The sequence below is a fragment of the Ahaetulla prasina genome, chromosome 4 (assembly GCF_028640845.1).
Source record: "Ahaetulla prasina isolate Xishuangbanna chromosome 4, ASM2864084v1, whole genome shotgun sequence".
Taxonomy (NCBI): Eukaryota; Metazoa; Chordata; class Lepidosauria; order Squamata; family Colubridae; genus Ahaetulla; species Ahaetulla prasina.
In genome coordinates this window covers 31,885,051-31,899,999 of record NC_080542.1, presented here as the reverse complement: position 1 = coordinate 31,899,999, position 14,949 = coordinate 31,885,051, and the positions used below count along the sequence as shown (strand labels likewise).

At 34.3% G+C, this 14,949-nt stretch overlaps 1 protein-coding gene and 1 pseudogene across 1 annotated transcript; both read right to left on the bottom strand.

Annotated features, from left to right (window-relative positions):
- Positions 1-2,623: 2,623 nt before the first annotated feature.
- On the bottom strand, positions 2,624-4,017 carry LOC131198171 (olfactory receptor 14J1-like; annotated as a pseudogene).
- Positions 4,018-13,176: 9,159 nt separating this feature from the next.
- On the bottom strand, positions 13,177-14,109 carry LOC131198170 (olfactory receptor 14A16-like). Its single transcript, XM_058182671.1, has one exon. It carries the CDS (start codon positions 14,107-14,109, stop codon positions 13,177-13,179), a length of 933 nt encoding a protein of 310 aa, XP_058038654.1.
- Positions 14,110-14,949: the final 840 nt, after the last annotated feature.

The following is a 14,949-nucleotide window of genomic DNA, read 5'->3' as shown; positions in this document are numbered from 1 at the left end:
TACAGGCAAGATAAAACCAATATACAGGTTAAAATGCAGTTTAAAAAACTTATTTAAATTAGCCCAAAAATTAAAATTTGCCATAAACTAAAAAACCCCGTTTAAAAATTAATAAAATTTAACATTAAAATTCCAATTTAAGCCAGCCCCACACAGATAAAGAGATGTGTCTTCAGTTCACGACGGAATGTCCGAAGATGCCAGAATTCCTCAGCCATTCAGGAACACTGATTTAGATAATCACATTGACAAGACAGTTCTTCTGCAGTTTAGGGAAATAATGGGAGCATAATCCCTAAAATCCCTAAAACCCCTACAAAATAAACAAATTTATGCAATTGAAAAATACCTTTTCTATCTCCTAAATTAAAAAACCCCCGACTATCTCCTACTTTGATGTTCACTAATATTTCATTAGAATTGTGTGTTATGTTGTAAAAATGATGATTTAAACATTTTTTTTTTAAATGTTATTATCTTTTCTTTTCTTTTTCCATTTCTGTTTCATTAATTAAAAATAAACCTAATTCATTAAAAAAAATAATGGCAATTTTTAAAAAAAGACATATGGATGTAAGACCTGAGATACAGAATTAGGGAAGATCAAAAATTTCAACCTTAATTCTAGGTGGAGGTATATTAAATTTGCTTTTAATTCAGGGAATCAGAAGAAGAAAAAAGTATATAAAAATTGGGCATTTGCCTAGTTCTATATTTTATAGAAGATAAATAAAATTCTAGAATTCTTTCCAATTGCTTTGGAATTCATCAGTGATAACACGCTTGTGTCTATGTGTATTCTGAATAACATCATGTGAATTGTGTACATTTTGCTTTTATTTACGTATCTCTGACAAAGTGAGATAGTGATGCTATTCATCTATGAGCTATTCTGCTGCTATTCAACTGCCTCATCCCAGGGTTACACCTGGAAAATTGGAAGGAATATTTCAGTTTATTGTTCTAACCTATTATTGAGAATTCTCCCTCAATAACAGTTATAATTGTTTTTTGCACAGTTTTTGAAAATCATCCTATTAAAGAGAGACATATTTGTACATACAAGAACCAGACTTCTTTTGAATTTAAAGGCCACCATCTCCTTCTCAATGCACATAGTCAGGTAAATATTTATTTATTTATTTGTCAAACACAACAGTATATATAAGTATAAGCATGAAATAACCATACGAATTGGATACAATCAAGGGGAACATTAGGACAGGAATGGTAGGCACACTGGTGCTCTTATGCACCCCCCTTACAGACCTCTCAGGAATGGGGTGAGGTCAATAGTAGACAGTCTTTGGATAAAGCTTTGGGGGTTTTGGGAAGAGACGACAGAGTCAAGTAGTGCATTCCAGGCATTAACGACTCTGTTACTGAAGTCATATTTTCTACAATCGAGATTGGAACGGTTCACATTAAGTTTAAATCTATTGTGTGCTCGTGTATTGTTGCGATTGAAGCTGAAGTAGTCTTCGACAGGAAGGACATTCTAGCAGATGATTCTATGAGTTAAACTCAGGTCATGTTGAAGGCGGCGGAGTTCTAAATTTTCTAAACCCAGAATTTCAAGTCTGGTGGCATAAGGTATTTTGTTGTGATCAGAGGAGTGGAGAACTCTTCTTGTAAAATATTTCTGGACACGCTCAATTGTATTAATGTCTGAAATGAGGTGTGAGTTCCAGTGAGCTATATTCAAGAATTGGTCTAGCAAATATTTTCTATGCTCTGGGTAGTAGTGTAATCTTTCTGGAGAAGAAGCTACGCAAAATTAAGTTGAAACTTTTACAGACTTTTTGGTGATGTAGTTGCAGTGGGTTTTGGCACTTAGATTGTTTGATATGAAAACTCCAAGGTCTTTGACGGGGTGAGGGTCATCTACAAGGTAATGGCCATCAAGCTTGTATTTAGTGTTCTGATTCTTTTTTCCAAGGTGTAAGACAGAGCATTTGCTGGTTGATATTTGGAGTTGCCAAATTTTTGACCATTCCAACACAAAGTCAAGGTCTTTTTTAAGGGTAGCCACATTGTTGGTCTCTTCCCCAAATCCCCAAAGCTTTAACCAAAGACTATCTACTATTGACATCACCCCGTTCCTAATAGGTCTGTGAAGGGCGTGCATAAGAGCACCAGCGTGCCTACCGTTCCTGTCCTAATGTTCCCTTTGGTTGTATCCAATTCGTATGGTTATTTCATGCTTATACTTATATATATTGTTGTGTTTGACAAATAAATAAATAAATTAAAAAAAAATAAAGATTTTCTTTTGACAAGAGTTTATTCTATGATTGATACTATAAGAGACATATCCCCAAGTTTTCATTTCAAATGGAAATTCTTTTGCAAAATTTTGCATCTTTACATTTTCTGTGTAGCTGACAGCTGGCTTTAAACTTTTTTCAGATTCAATGAACATAATGCAAGCAACATAGAAAGAATATTTATTAGAATATGACTAATTATACAGGAGCTAGACATTGAAAATTTAGTATAATACATTTTATTATTTAGACACAGAGAGATAAACACACACACACGGTTTGGTAGCATATTCTGATAAAGCAAGGAAATCATTCTCCAAAACAATTAAGCACAAATCAGCAAGTTGTATTTGAAACTACCAAAGTTTGTATAAATTCCAGAAGGCATTTTGAAACTCTTTATTTCTCATGCTGTAAACAAATGGATTCAGGACTGGAGGAAGAATTGCATATAGCACCACAAAAATTAATTCCAGATCAGATGAAATAGGTGGTCTTATATAAACAAAGAGACTAGTGGACAACATCAACGAGAAAACACTGAGGTGAGGGAGGCAAGTGCCGATGGCCTTTTTCTGTCCATGTACAGAAGGAATTTTGAGCACTGCAGTGAAAATCTACACATATGTTGCAACAGCAAAAATAAAACATCCAAATATTATGATACCACAAAAGGCGATTAATCTAACTTCAACAAGATATGAATCAGAGCAAGAGATTTTAAGCAATTTTGGAATTTCACAGAAAAACTGATTAACCTTATTGGAACAAAACATTATTGAAAAAGTGCCACTTGTGTGCAACACTGCATAAAGCAGGCTAACAACCCACACAATGGCTATCATCTGGCTTCTTTGTTCATGATTGTCTCATATTGCAGAGGATTACAAATTGCAACATTTTATTTATTTATTTATTTATAATTTAATTTCTATACCGCCCTTCTCCCGAAGGACTCAGGGCGGTTTATAGCCATATTTAAAAACACAAAATACAAGCAGCAAGTCAAAAACAGAATTAAAAACAAATATTTAATAGGCTGAATCAAACTAAAACGGTCATAGACCGACATAAAACCCATTTAAAATTGCAATTTAAAATTACGCTTAGACCAGTCCCGCACGATGAAATAATAAAGTCTTAAATTCACGTTTGAAGGTACGGAGGTCTGGGAGTTGGCGCAACCCCAGAGGCAGCTCATTCCAAAGGGCCGGTGCCGCCGGCACCCTGAGAAGGCCCACCCTGTGGGAGCGCACAGGTCGTTGGGAGGCTATCGGTAGCAGAAGGCGGTCTCGTAAATAGCCCGGTCCAAAGCCATGGAGCGCTTTAAAGGTGATAACCAGCACCTTGAATTGCACCCGGAAGGCTACCGGCAGCCAGTGCAGGCCGCGCATGGCGATTATGAGCCATTACTGTTAAAAGGAAGTATTCAGAGGCTTCAAAAAACAGAAAGGAAAAAACTTGAGCAACACATTCAGAATAAGAAATAAACCTGCTATTCATAAGTGAATTAGTCATAGATTTGGGTACAATGACTGAAATGGAACAAATATCCATCATATTGGAGAATTCTTCAATACATTGGAGAATGCAAACAATCGTTCATGATGACTACAATGATAATGAAAAGATTGCCAGCAAAGGATATTACGTATATTGTTAGAAATAGGAAAAAGTGAAAAATCTGTAATTTATAGACTTGAGAAAACTCCAGGAGCAGGAATTCAGTAGGTCTGGTAAGATTTGGCATGATGTGTAGAAATTTAAAGTGTATAATTATCTGTGGGAGAAAAAAAACACCAATTATTTGCAAATAATTAATATGTTAGACAATTTCCATCGTTGGAAAATATATGCAAATATGTTCAGCTCAAATTGATATTTGAAAACTAAAGAATAGCAAAGTATAAGGATCATAATTTCATATACTTTCTTCATTTTTATAGGTCAGCAGTCATATTTTTAAGTCCGATAAAATTTTAGAAAGCAGAAGTTTAACTACAATAAACCATTAAAATGTTGCTATAATTGGCATTATTATCCAGTCCTTTTTGCTGTCCCTGTACAGAAGGGATCTGAAATACAGCTCTGTAGAGCCATACATAACTTATAATGATGAAGATAAAGCACCCTACCCCTAGACTAGAACTCACTACAAGAAGAACAACTTCCACTAAGTATAGGTCAGAGCAAGAAAGTTTCAGTAGTTTTGGGATTTCACAGAAAAATTGTTCAACTTTATTTGAACAGAAAGTTATTAGAAATGTACTGTTTGTGTGTAATTTGGCATAAAGGAAACCAGATATCCACACAAAGGCTACCATTTTAATACAGGTTCCGCTATTCATTATTGTTGCATATTGTAATGGATTGTAAATAGCAACATGATGATCATGTGCCATTACAGTTAAGAGAGAGATCTCAGATGCATCAAAGAAAAAGAAAACCTGAATGGCACATTCAAAATAAGAAATGAAATTGTTGTTCATGAGTGAGTTGAACATGGATTTGGGTACAATGGATGATATGGAACCAATATCAATAACTGCCAAGTTCATTAAGAAGAAATATATTGGTGTATGCAGGTGATGATCAACAGCAATTGAAATGATGGTGAAAAGATTCCCCAGCAAGGTGATCAGGTATACTGCTAGAAACAGGAAGAAATATAAGATCTGCAACTCTCGACCTTCAGAAAATTTCAGAAGGAGGAACCCAGAATTGGAAGTAAGGTTTAACATTCTGTTCTCTCTGTGGGAAGAAGAGGAAAAAGGATTAATTTAAAAAACAACAACATTGCTCTAATAATACAGTGTTCTTAAATTGAATCATTTAATTTATATTAACTAATGAGCTAAAAAAAATCAAGTTAGGACAACAGTTGATGTTTAAATCAGTTTTAGCTTTTGGTAAAGTTTTTCAGACACTGTAAATGTATACAGATATAATATTTGCATATGGGAGATTTCTGAACAAGTTGACAATTGATTAATGTGTCTTCAAAAACAAATTTAAAAATCATCCTTAAAACCTCAATATTCTTTAAAGGGATTTGAAACATTAATTCATTTGGTGAGTGGTTTCAAGATTAATAAAGAGAAGACTGGATATTAATAAAATATGAAAATAGAAGATGAAACACAATTGATGAATAAAATGGATTTTAAGATTGAGAAGAAGGTAAAATATTTGGATATCATATAATAGTTCTGAATTGTATGTTATTTCAAAATAAGTATATTAAAACACAGTAGAAAATCTAAAACTGTCATTACTAGGAAGAATTTTCATGCAATCAGTCAGCATTTAATTTTCAGCATGGTTTAATTTTTGTCCAACATAGTTTATGGCAATGGTAGACAACCTGGTCCCTACCGCCCACTAGTGGGTGTTCCAGCTTTCATGGTGGGTTTTGTCCGATACTGAAGCACTTTCCTTTTTTTTAATTTAATTGACTTTTTAAAAAAATTTCATAGCATTATTTAAAAATATTTTCATTAGATTTTCATAGAATTCCCCATGACAATTTAAATTTCTGAAAATATACTATTTGTATCGCCCATGCATAAGTTTAGTTTATGTTACATAAGTGAAATTAAATGGTGCTATAGTATGACCACAAACAAAAAACCTCTACCCAGAATAGGTCGCACATCTCCCCCCACACCATCCAGCTGTAACAGACAAGCAGAGCTGGTAGCCGGCGCCCTCCCCAAACCTACTTTATAAATCCAATTACTGTGGAACTGGTGGGCGGTTAGAAAATTTTACTACTAACAGAGATACAAAAGTGGGCGGTAGGTACAAAAAGTTTGATTACCCCTGGTTTACGGGTAGTAACCTTAGTTTTATCACAACAACAACTTACAAAAATACATTTTAATCATTCAACTTATTTGAATTTATATGTATCATGCCAAGTATCATACAGTACACATAAATTGATATTCTTAGTTTAGAAACAATATGGTCAAGAGCTGCCAAATTATTCAATTTATCAAATACAGAGTTATTTCTTAAACCAATAAGTGGCCATGTCTGGATCTATAAATCTGATATCCAATTCAAACATAAGATCTGATAGAAAGGCAACAATATTCTTGTATTTTACTTTGACTGTTATATTGTGATGTGATGACATGTAAAAACAAACAAACAAGCAACATTTTGCAAGCTCCGAGATATTAAAAAATGAACTATCAAAGCCTCAGGTTTAGGGAATGGGATGAAGAAAAATGATAACAAAGATAATAAATTATAAATGTATCTATTGACCTTATTTGTAAATTTCACTTAGATTTATTTACAATTCTAGGATATTGTTAGTTTTTGTAATTCAGCTATGCCTTTCTGTCCATTGAAACATTTTTATGCTTCCTTTGAAAACTGCCACATTATTAAGTATGGCTTCTTCTAATCAATATGGGATTTAAAGGATTTGCTGCATCTGCAGCAGCATCATATTTGTTTCAGCTTCTTTGATTCAACTTCAGTACCCAAGAGTCTAGCACAGCTAATTAGAAATAGTTCCTCATTAAAAACAACAAAAAACAAAACAAAACTTGGTCTATGCTTAGTTTTTGTTACTGATAAATTGATTGGATTAAAATATTCAGCGGTCCTTTTGCCTCATCCCTTAATTGTTTTCAGTATGTTTTTCACATTTATGGTCAGAGTTAAAAAAAACACCTAAAGTTAATGTCAGCTATGTAGTTTTTACACAGTACAATCTATACTATAAAGATATAATTGGTCATGACAATCATATCATTTTCTTGTTGACTTTTATCATGCTCATTTAATTCCCTATTAAATTTTAGTGAACACTACAGCAGAAAATTTCTCAATTGCAGAAATTTCTTTTGATTTATATATTAGAAGTGATTATGCTTTCAATGTTTTTTTTTAAATAGCAGAAAAATCTTCACAATTATTTATCTAAATTGAATGTGTGATCTAATTTTATGGTACAGATGTTCAATGAAGTGTTTGCCTCTTTAAACATTTTATTGAACAGCTGTACCATAAATTTAGATCACACATTCAATTTAATGTTTCTGAGTTTAGGCCACAGGGGGTGGGGAGAACTATATTTGCTCATGATTCATGTGAAATATAGGTCTGGTTTTGTTGGTAGAATCATAAACAAAGCCTAAACTCAAAGCATTGTCCTATCTTTTTTATTTAATTTGTTATTGAGAATTCATTCTAAAATGAATGTGTCTCACCCAGGATGTGTGTGTGTGTGTGTGTGTGTGTGTGTGTGTGTGTGTGTGTGTGTGTAATGTGCATATGTGTGTGTGTGTTCATGCATGCATGCAAAAAGCCAAGATCACAAACTCAAATCACAGGCCATCTCTTTGTATATGTGTACTGTCTTTATTTTAGACTTTCCTCATTTTTCAGGTATGCCTTATTTGTTTAATGACAATGATAAAGCAATATCAAGCTCAACAAGGTTTAGAAAGTCAGGAAATCATTGGGAAGTAAAGCTGAACAGTAGCAGTAGCTTTCATATATTTCATATCACTTTGGTTTTCCTGCCCCAAATCCACATAAGCAATGTCATTCCACTCACAAGCAAGAATACACTGCATTTTTCTGCTCCTGCCCTGCTTCAGAGACTCCAGTTTGTTTCTACAGTGTTCCTTTTATGCCCCAGTGGTATCAGTGTTGACACCTAAACAACAAGATTCTTAAATTAACCATAGGACACTGCACTGTTGTACACACTTCAGAGCAAAGAGCACTATAACTTAGCTGAATCTAATATCAGTCCATTTATAAGGTCCTATGCCATGTAAGGCTTTAACAACTAGCACCATGAATCATACCTAGAACTAAACTGGTAACCAGTGCAGCTCACTGATGGACCAGTTGAAGCTTGTGGATTGTTTTCCAAGGCAGACTCATGTAGATTACAATACAAAACAAATATAATTTTTCTGGTGCTTGATTCATAAACTGCACAGACCAAAATAGAGTTTGGAGACAGTTTAACATATTTAACAGATTAACAGAGTTCGAAGAGACATTGTAGGTCTTCTAGTCCAAACCCCCACCCAAGCAGGAGACCCTACACCAGGGGTATCAAACTCACATTGTCACAGCAGCATCATGTGATATATTGGGACTTTTTCCCTCTTCACTAAACTGGGTGTGGGTGTGGTCAGTGTGTGATGCATTCAGTCTGCAGGTCGGGAGTTTGACAGTCCTGCCCTACACCATATCTGACAAATAGCAATCCAATCTCTTTTTGAAAGCTTCCAGTGATGAAGCTCCTACAACTTCTGAAGGCAAGCTGTTCCATTGGTTGATTGTTCTCACTGTCAGAAATTTCTCCTTATTTCTAGCTTGAATCTTTTTTTTATTTTGTCACAACAGTATATACAATCATCAACATAAACAATAATTCATAATGAGAGAAAAAGTATATATAAGTAAAAGTAAGCATATAGTACTATAATGAAGAGAACAATAGGACAGGAACGGTAGGCACTTTTCTCTCCTTGATCTCTCCTTGATCAGTTTCCATCCATTATTCCTTGTCTGGCCTTCAGGTGCTTTGTAAAATAGCTTGACCCCCTCCTCTCTGTGGCAGCCCCTCAAATATTGGAATAGTGCTATCATGTCATTTTATTCACTAGACTAGCCATGGTGACTTGCAATCATTCATTGTATGTTTTAGACTTTGATACCTCTATCATTACATTATATTCTGGAGTAGCATATACATTACAAAAAAGATATAATATATAATATAACAACAGAGTTGGAAAGGACCTTGGAGGTCTTCTAGTCCAACCCCCTGCCCAGGCAGGAAACCCTACACCATCTCAGTCAGATGGTTATCCAACATTTTCTTAAAAATTTCCAGTGTTGGAGCATTCACAACTTCTGCAGGCAAGTCGTTCCACTTATTAATTGTTCTAACTGTCAGGAAATTTCTCCTTAGTTCTAAGTTGCTTCTTTCTTTGATCAGTTTCCACCCATTGCTTCTTGTTCTACCCTCAGGTGCTTTGGAGAATAGTTTGACTCCCTCTTCTTTGTGGCAACCCCTGAGATATTGGAACACTGCTATCATGTCTCCCCTAGTCCTTCTTTTTATTAAACTAGACATACCGAGTTCCTGCAACCGTTCTTCATATGTTTTAGCCTCCTGTCCCCTAATCATCTTTGTTGCTCTTCTTTGCACTTTTTCTAGAGTCTCAACATCTTTTTTACATCGTGGCAACCAAAACTGGATGCAATATTCCAAGTGTGGCCTTACCAAGGCATTATAAAGTGGCAGTAACACTTTACGTGATCTTGATTCTATCCCTCTGTTTATGCAGCCCAGAACTATGTTGGCTTTTTTAGCAGCTGCTGCACACTGCTGGCTCATATCTAAATGGTTATCCACTAGGATGGATAACCATTTAGATGGAAACATCACTTTAATTAAAGCTAGTCAAGTAAAGGGAACCACAAAAGAAATGATCAAATAGAGAGGAATAGAAATGACTAACCCCAAATACAATATTAAAAACATCCTGTTTATGCTTTCAAATGTAACAAATGCTTTCCTGTGCAAGCATTCATTAGTATATCTCCTCCACAGATATATTAAATTGTTCCTTATTTTAAAAAAAACACATTTCTATAGGATAAGTGTATGTCCCTCATATGACCTATTGTATTGTATCATGTATGGTACATCATTATGCTTTTTCTTGAGAAATAAGAGGGGTTGGATTTCCCAATGTCAAGCAATGGAATATACCATTCATGTTTATGTTTGAATGTTCTTAGACCCATAGAAATATTGTGGGAGAGGTAATCAAATTTCTTAACAAAACCAGTAACTTCTAAATATTAAATCTTCAGATTAATTCCTAATATACATTATCTTTCTGCGGCAATCAAGCAGTACTGAGATATCATTCAATATGCACAAAGTCTGACATTGCCTTTATTTTCCAAATTTAATAACTTTGAAGGAAAACATAAAGCAAATTCTGTTTCATCACACATTCAGTGATCACATTATAATTTTAGCCCCAATATTAATTGGAAAAGGCATATTTTAATATTCTTCTAGAAAATCATTAATGTAGAGGCTTGCCTCCCTTTTTTGGGAAAGATGCCACAAAGGATGGGGACAATAGCAGAATAAGCTTTCCTCCTAGATCCTACTAATCAAAATTCTTTGACTAATCGGATTCACAGCATGCTGTCCTGCTTGATTCAGTGGGACAAATCAATGTAATTGGGATGAGACAGCTCCTGAGTTTCCTTTCCTTTCCTTTCCTTTCCTTTCCTTTCCTTTCCTTTCCTTTCCTTTCCTTTCCTTTCCCCTCTCCTTTCCTCTCCTTTTTTTCCATTTTGCAAATTAAGTAGGATTCATATTGAGTTTAATTTGTTTGCAAAATACACTAGCTATGCCTACAAATGATTTGTATTATATATCAGAATAAATCAGATCTTTTGGAAAAGAAAACTTTACATTCCCAATAATTTTTGAATAAACATTGAAAGAGCATTAAATAGTTATCTAACTTTTAAGAACTTACATGAGACAAATTAAAAAAATTTATTTCTAATCTTGTAAGTGAGTGACTTCCTCATAGGAGAAATAATCACATATTATGACAAAAGCTAAGTCTAAATAAGATGAACTATTGCTGGGAGATCTAACATAGCCAAAAAAGCAATACAAATATATCATGAAACAACAGTGAGATGTCAGAGGCAGGTAGAAAAGGCCTGTTGCTGCCCCTGTACAGAAGGGATTTGAAGTACAATTCTGAAGATCCATACATAACTTGTAGAGATAAAGAAAAAAGTACCTCACGCCCTAGGCTAGAACTCACTACAAGAAGAGTAACTTCAACTAGGCATAGATCAGAACAATAAAGTTTCAGTAGCTTAGGTATTTCATAGAAAAATTGGTCAACTTTATTTTAACAGAAAGTCATTGAAAATGTACTGCTTCTGTGCAATATGGCATAAAGAAAACCAGATACCCACACTAAGGCTACCATTTTAATATAGTCTCCACTGTTTATTATTGCTTCATAGTATAATCGATTGCAAATAGCAACATGATGATAATGTACCATTACTGTTAGGAGGCAGGTCTCAGATTCATTGAAAAACAAAACCCTGAATGACATATATACAATGGAAAATGAAATGTCTGCTTATGGATGAATTCAACGTAGATTTGGGTTCCATTCCTAAGAGGTCTATAAGGGGTCTATAAGGGGCGTGCATAAGAGCACCAACGTACCTACTGTTCCTGTCCTAATGTTCCCTTTGATTGTATCCAAATTTCGTATATAATATAATATAACAACAGAGTTGGAAAAGACCTTGGAGGCCTTCTAGTCCAACCCCCTGCCCAGTCAGGAAACCCTACACCATCTCAGTCAGATGGTTATCCAACATTTTCTTAAAAATTTCCAGTGTTGGAGCATTCACAACTTCTGCAGGCAAGTCGTTCCACTTATTAATTGTTCTAACTGTCAGGAAATTTCTCCTTAGTTGCTTCTTTCCTTGATCAGTTTCCACCCATTGCTTCTTGTTCTACCCTCAGGTGCTTTGGAGAACAGCCCGATTCCCTCTTCTTTGTGGCAACCCCTGAGATATTGGAACTATCATGTCTCCCCTAGTCCTTCTTTTTATTAAACTAGACATACCGAGTTCCTGCAACCATTCTTCATATGTTTTAGCCTCCAGTCCCCTAGTCATCTTTGTTGCTCTTCTCTGCACTTTTTCTAGAGTCTCAACATCTTTTTTACATCATGGCAACCAAAACTGGATGCAATATTCCAAGCGTGGCCTTACCAAGGCATTATAAAGTGGTATTAACACTTCACATGATCTTGATTCTATCCCTCTGTTTATGCAGCCCAGAACTGTGTTGGCTTTTTTAGCAGCTGCTGCACACTGCTGGCTCATATCTAAATGGTTGTCCACTAGGACTCCAAGATCCCTCTCACAGGTACTACTATTGAGCAAGGTACCACATATATGGTACTTGTGCATTTTGTTGTTTTTTTTGTCTAAATGTAGAACCTTACTTTTTTCACAGTTGAATTTAATTTTGTTAGATAGCGCCCAATGTATAGTTATTACATACTTATGCTTATATATGTGCTTATATATCTTATAGTTATTTCATGCTTATGCTTATATATACTGTTGTGACAAAATAAATAAAAAAAAATGGATGAAATGGAAGTTACATCAATAATTCCTAATTTAGGTTAATTAATGAGTTGAAAAAATCTGATGAAAAAAATGGTGTAAAATGGTGTAAAAGTAATAGATGGAAACTTATCAAGGAGACATCCAACTTAGAACTAAGAAGACATTTCCTGGCAATGAGAACAATTCATCAGTGGAACAGCTTGCCTCCAGAGGTTGTAAGTGTTCCTTCACTGGAGATTTTTAAGATGAGATTGGACAGCTGTTTGATTGGAATAGTATAGGGTCTCCTGCCTAAGCAGGGGGTTGGACTATAAGACCTCCAAGATCCCTTCAGATTCTGTTATTCTATTTTTTGTGTTCTGTGAACCAACTATAGCCCTCCAAACTATCCTAAGCAAGCAAAATATCCAGCAGTCTCCCAACACCCTCCCAAAAAAAAAAAGCACCAAGAGTCATATAAAACATAATGTAAGAACATTAACAGCAACTAATGTAGGATAAAATAGCAGAAGATCAGAAGAGTTCATCCATTAACAACTAGCACTCAGAATAGTTCCAAACTTACATATGTTAAAGATTCAGCTTAATTCCTGATATATCTTCCTGTTGCAATCATACAGGACTAAAATGTCATTCAATATGCACATTCAACATTTGACTTTGCTTTACTTGGCAATAAATAGTGCCTCCAACATATTAAGCAGAAAAATTGACATTATTTATTTTCTGAAGAAGGATTGAGAGCTAGTAGTTTTACTAAGGCCAGTCCAATCTCTTTGTTTCTCAGTCCATAAATTATTGGGTTCAATAAGGGGGGCATTAAAGAATATATAACAGTAAATAATAAATTCAGATGTAACTCAAGGTTAGAGTTGGGCTTCAAATAAGCAAACATTGTAGTTGACACAAATATGGAAAATACAACGAGGTGTGGAAGGCAGGTTGAGAGCACTTTTTGTTTCCCATGAACTGATGGAATTCTCAACACTATAATCAAAATCTTTGTATAAGAGAGAATGACAAAAGTAAAGCAAACTAAAGCTAAACTACAACTTAATAAAATAATTAAAATTTCATAAAAATACCACTCTGAGCAGGAGAGAATAAGCAAGTGTGGTATTTCACAGAAAAATTGATTGACAATGTTAGAGCAGAAAGAGTTTTCAAATGTGCCTGCAGTGTGTACTAATCCGTAAAGAAGACCGCTTATCCATGTACTAGCAATGATTTGCTTGCAGACTGTCCTGGTCATCACCATCTCATAATGTAAAGGTTTGCAAATGGCAATATAACGATCATATGCCATGACTGTGAGAAGAGAAAAATCAGACCCCATGAAAGAGATAAGGAAAAAAACCTGAGCAACACATCCAGAATAAGAAATGTATCTAGTATTCTTGAGAGAATTGATCATGGATTTGGGAATAATGACTGAAACTTGACCAATGTCTTGTATGGCCAAGTTCTTCAGAAAGAAGTACATGGGGTGATGCAGGTGAGTGTCAAAAATTACTGCAGAGATTATAAGAACATTTGCTATAACTATTCCCAAGTATAGTATCAAGAACATAACAAAATACAATATCTGAAGTTCTGAATTTGTTGTAAATTCAAGAAGGAGAAATCCAGAGACTGTTTGATTACTCATTGCTTCATGATATATTTTCTGTCCCTGGGAAGAAACAAAATGAAACTTTTTGAAATATAATTTTAATTATGACTATAATTTGAATTAAATTAGTCTTGTGGAGTTTAAAAAATAATTTATACTACGTTCAAACTTCTTCCCTTTTCAATGTCCAAGCCAAGTTATTCTAATACTTAAAAAAGAAAAAAAGTGTTTTTATTGAGTCACACAGCGGAGCATCTAGAGTAATATGGTTGCTCTTGACCAGAAATCTTTTCCTGGATTTGAAATTAGAGTATTTTCTATTACTTGAATAGTTGTAATTTTTGCCTACCATGATTTTGATACTTTGATAAATCATTTAAAATCTAAAAGTGTTCGGATTTCTAATAGTGTTCATTAAATAAATTAAGATATAACTATTGTTTTTATAGGTGTATTTATTTATTATTAAATATTGTGAAAAAGGTCAATACATTTGAGATGTAGTGGGAGAAAGCTGTTCTTCCTTGTTCATACTCCCTTTTCAATATTCAATATCCACAAACCGGAAGATATGAACCAGAGACAAAGGAACTAGAATAGCTCAATTCTAGTGGTGTGGCAACCCCTTATGATTCTTTATTTGTCTTTAATTTCTTTATTTATTACATTTGTTTGCACCCCATCTTCCCACAAGGTTACAAGGTGAAGTATTAATTATGCCTTTTTAATTAAAGTTTTTTGGAAACATTGGTGAAAATTATGATTAATTGGATTTAGATATATTAGATCTCAAATTTGGTGATGTATCATGTAAACCAAATTAATTTATATATGATTGGATTTAATGATATTTAAATGATCTACAGATAAAATTAG

Excerpts from the sequence above, each read along its gene's own strand:
- LOC131198170 (XM_058182671.1), bottom strand. The coding sequence starts at position 14,109 with ATGAGTAATCAAACAGTCTCTGGATTTCTCCTTCTTGAATTTACAACA.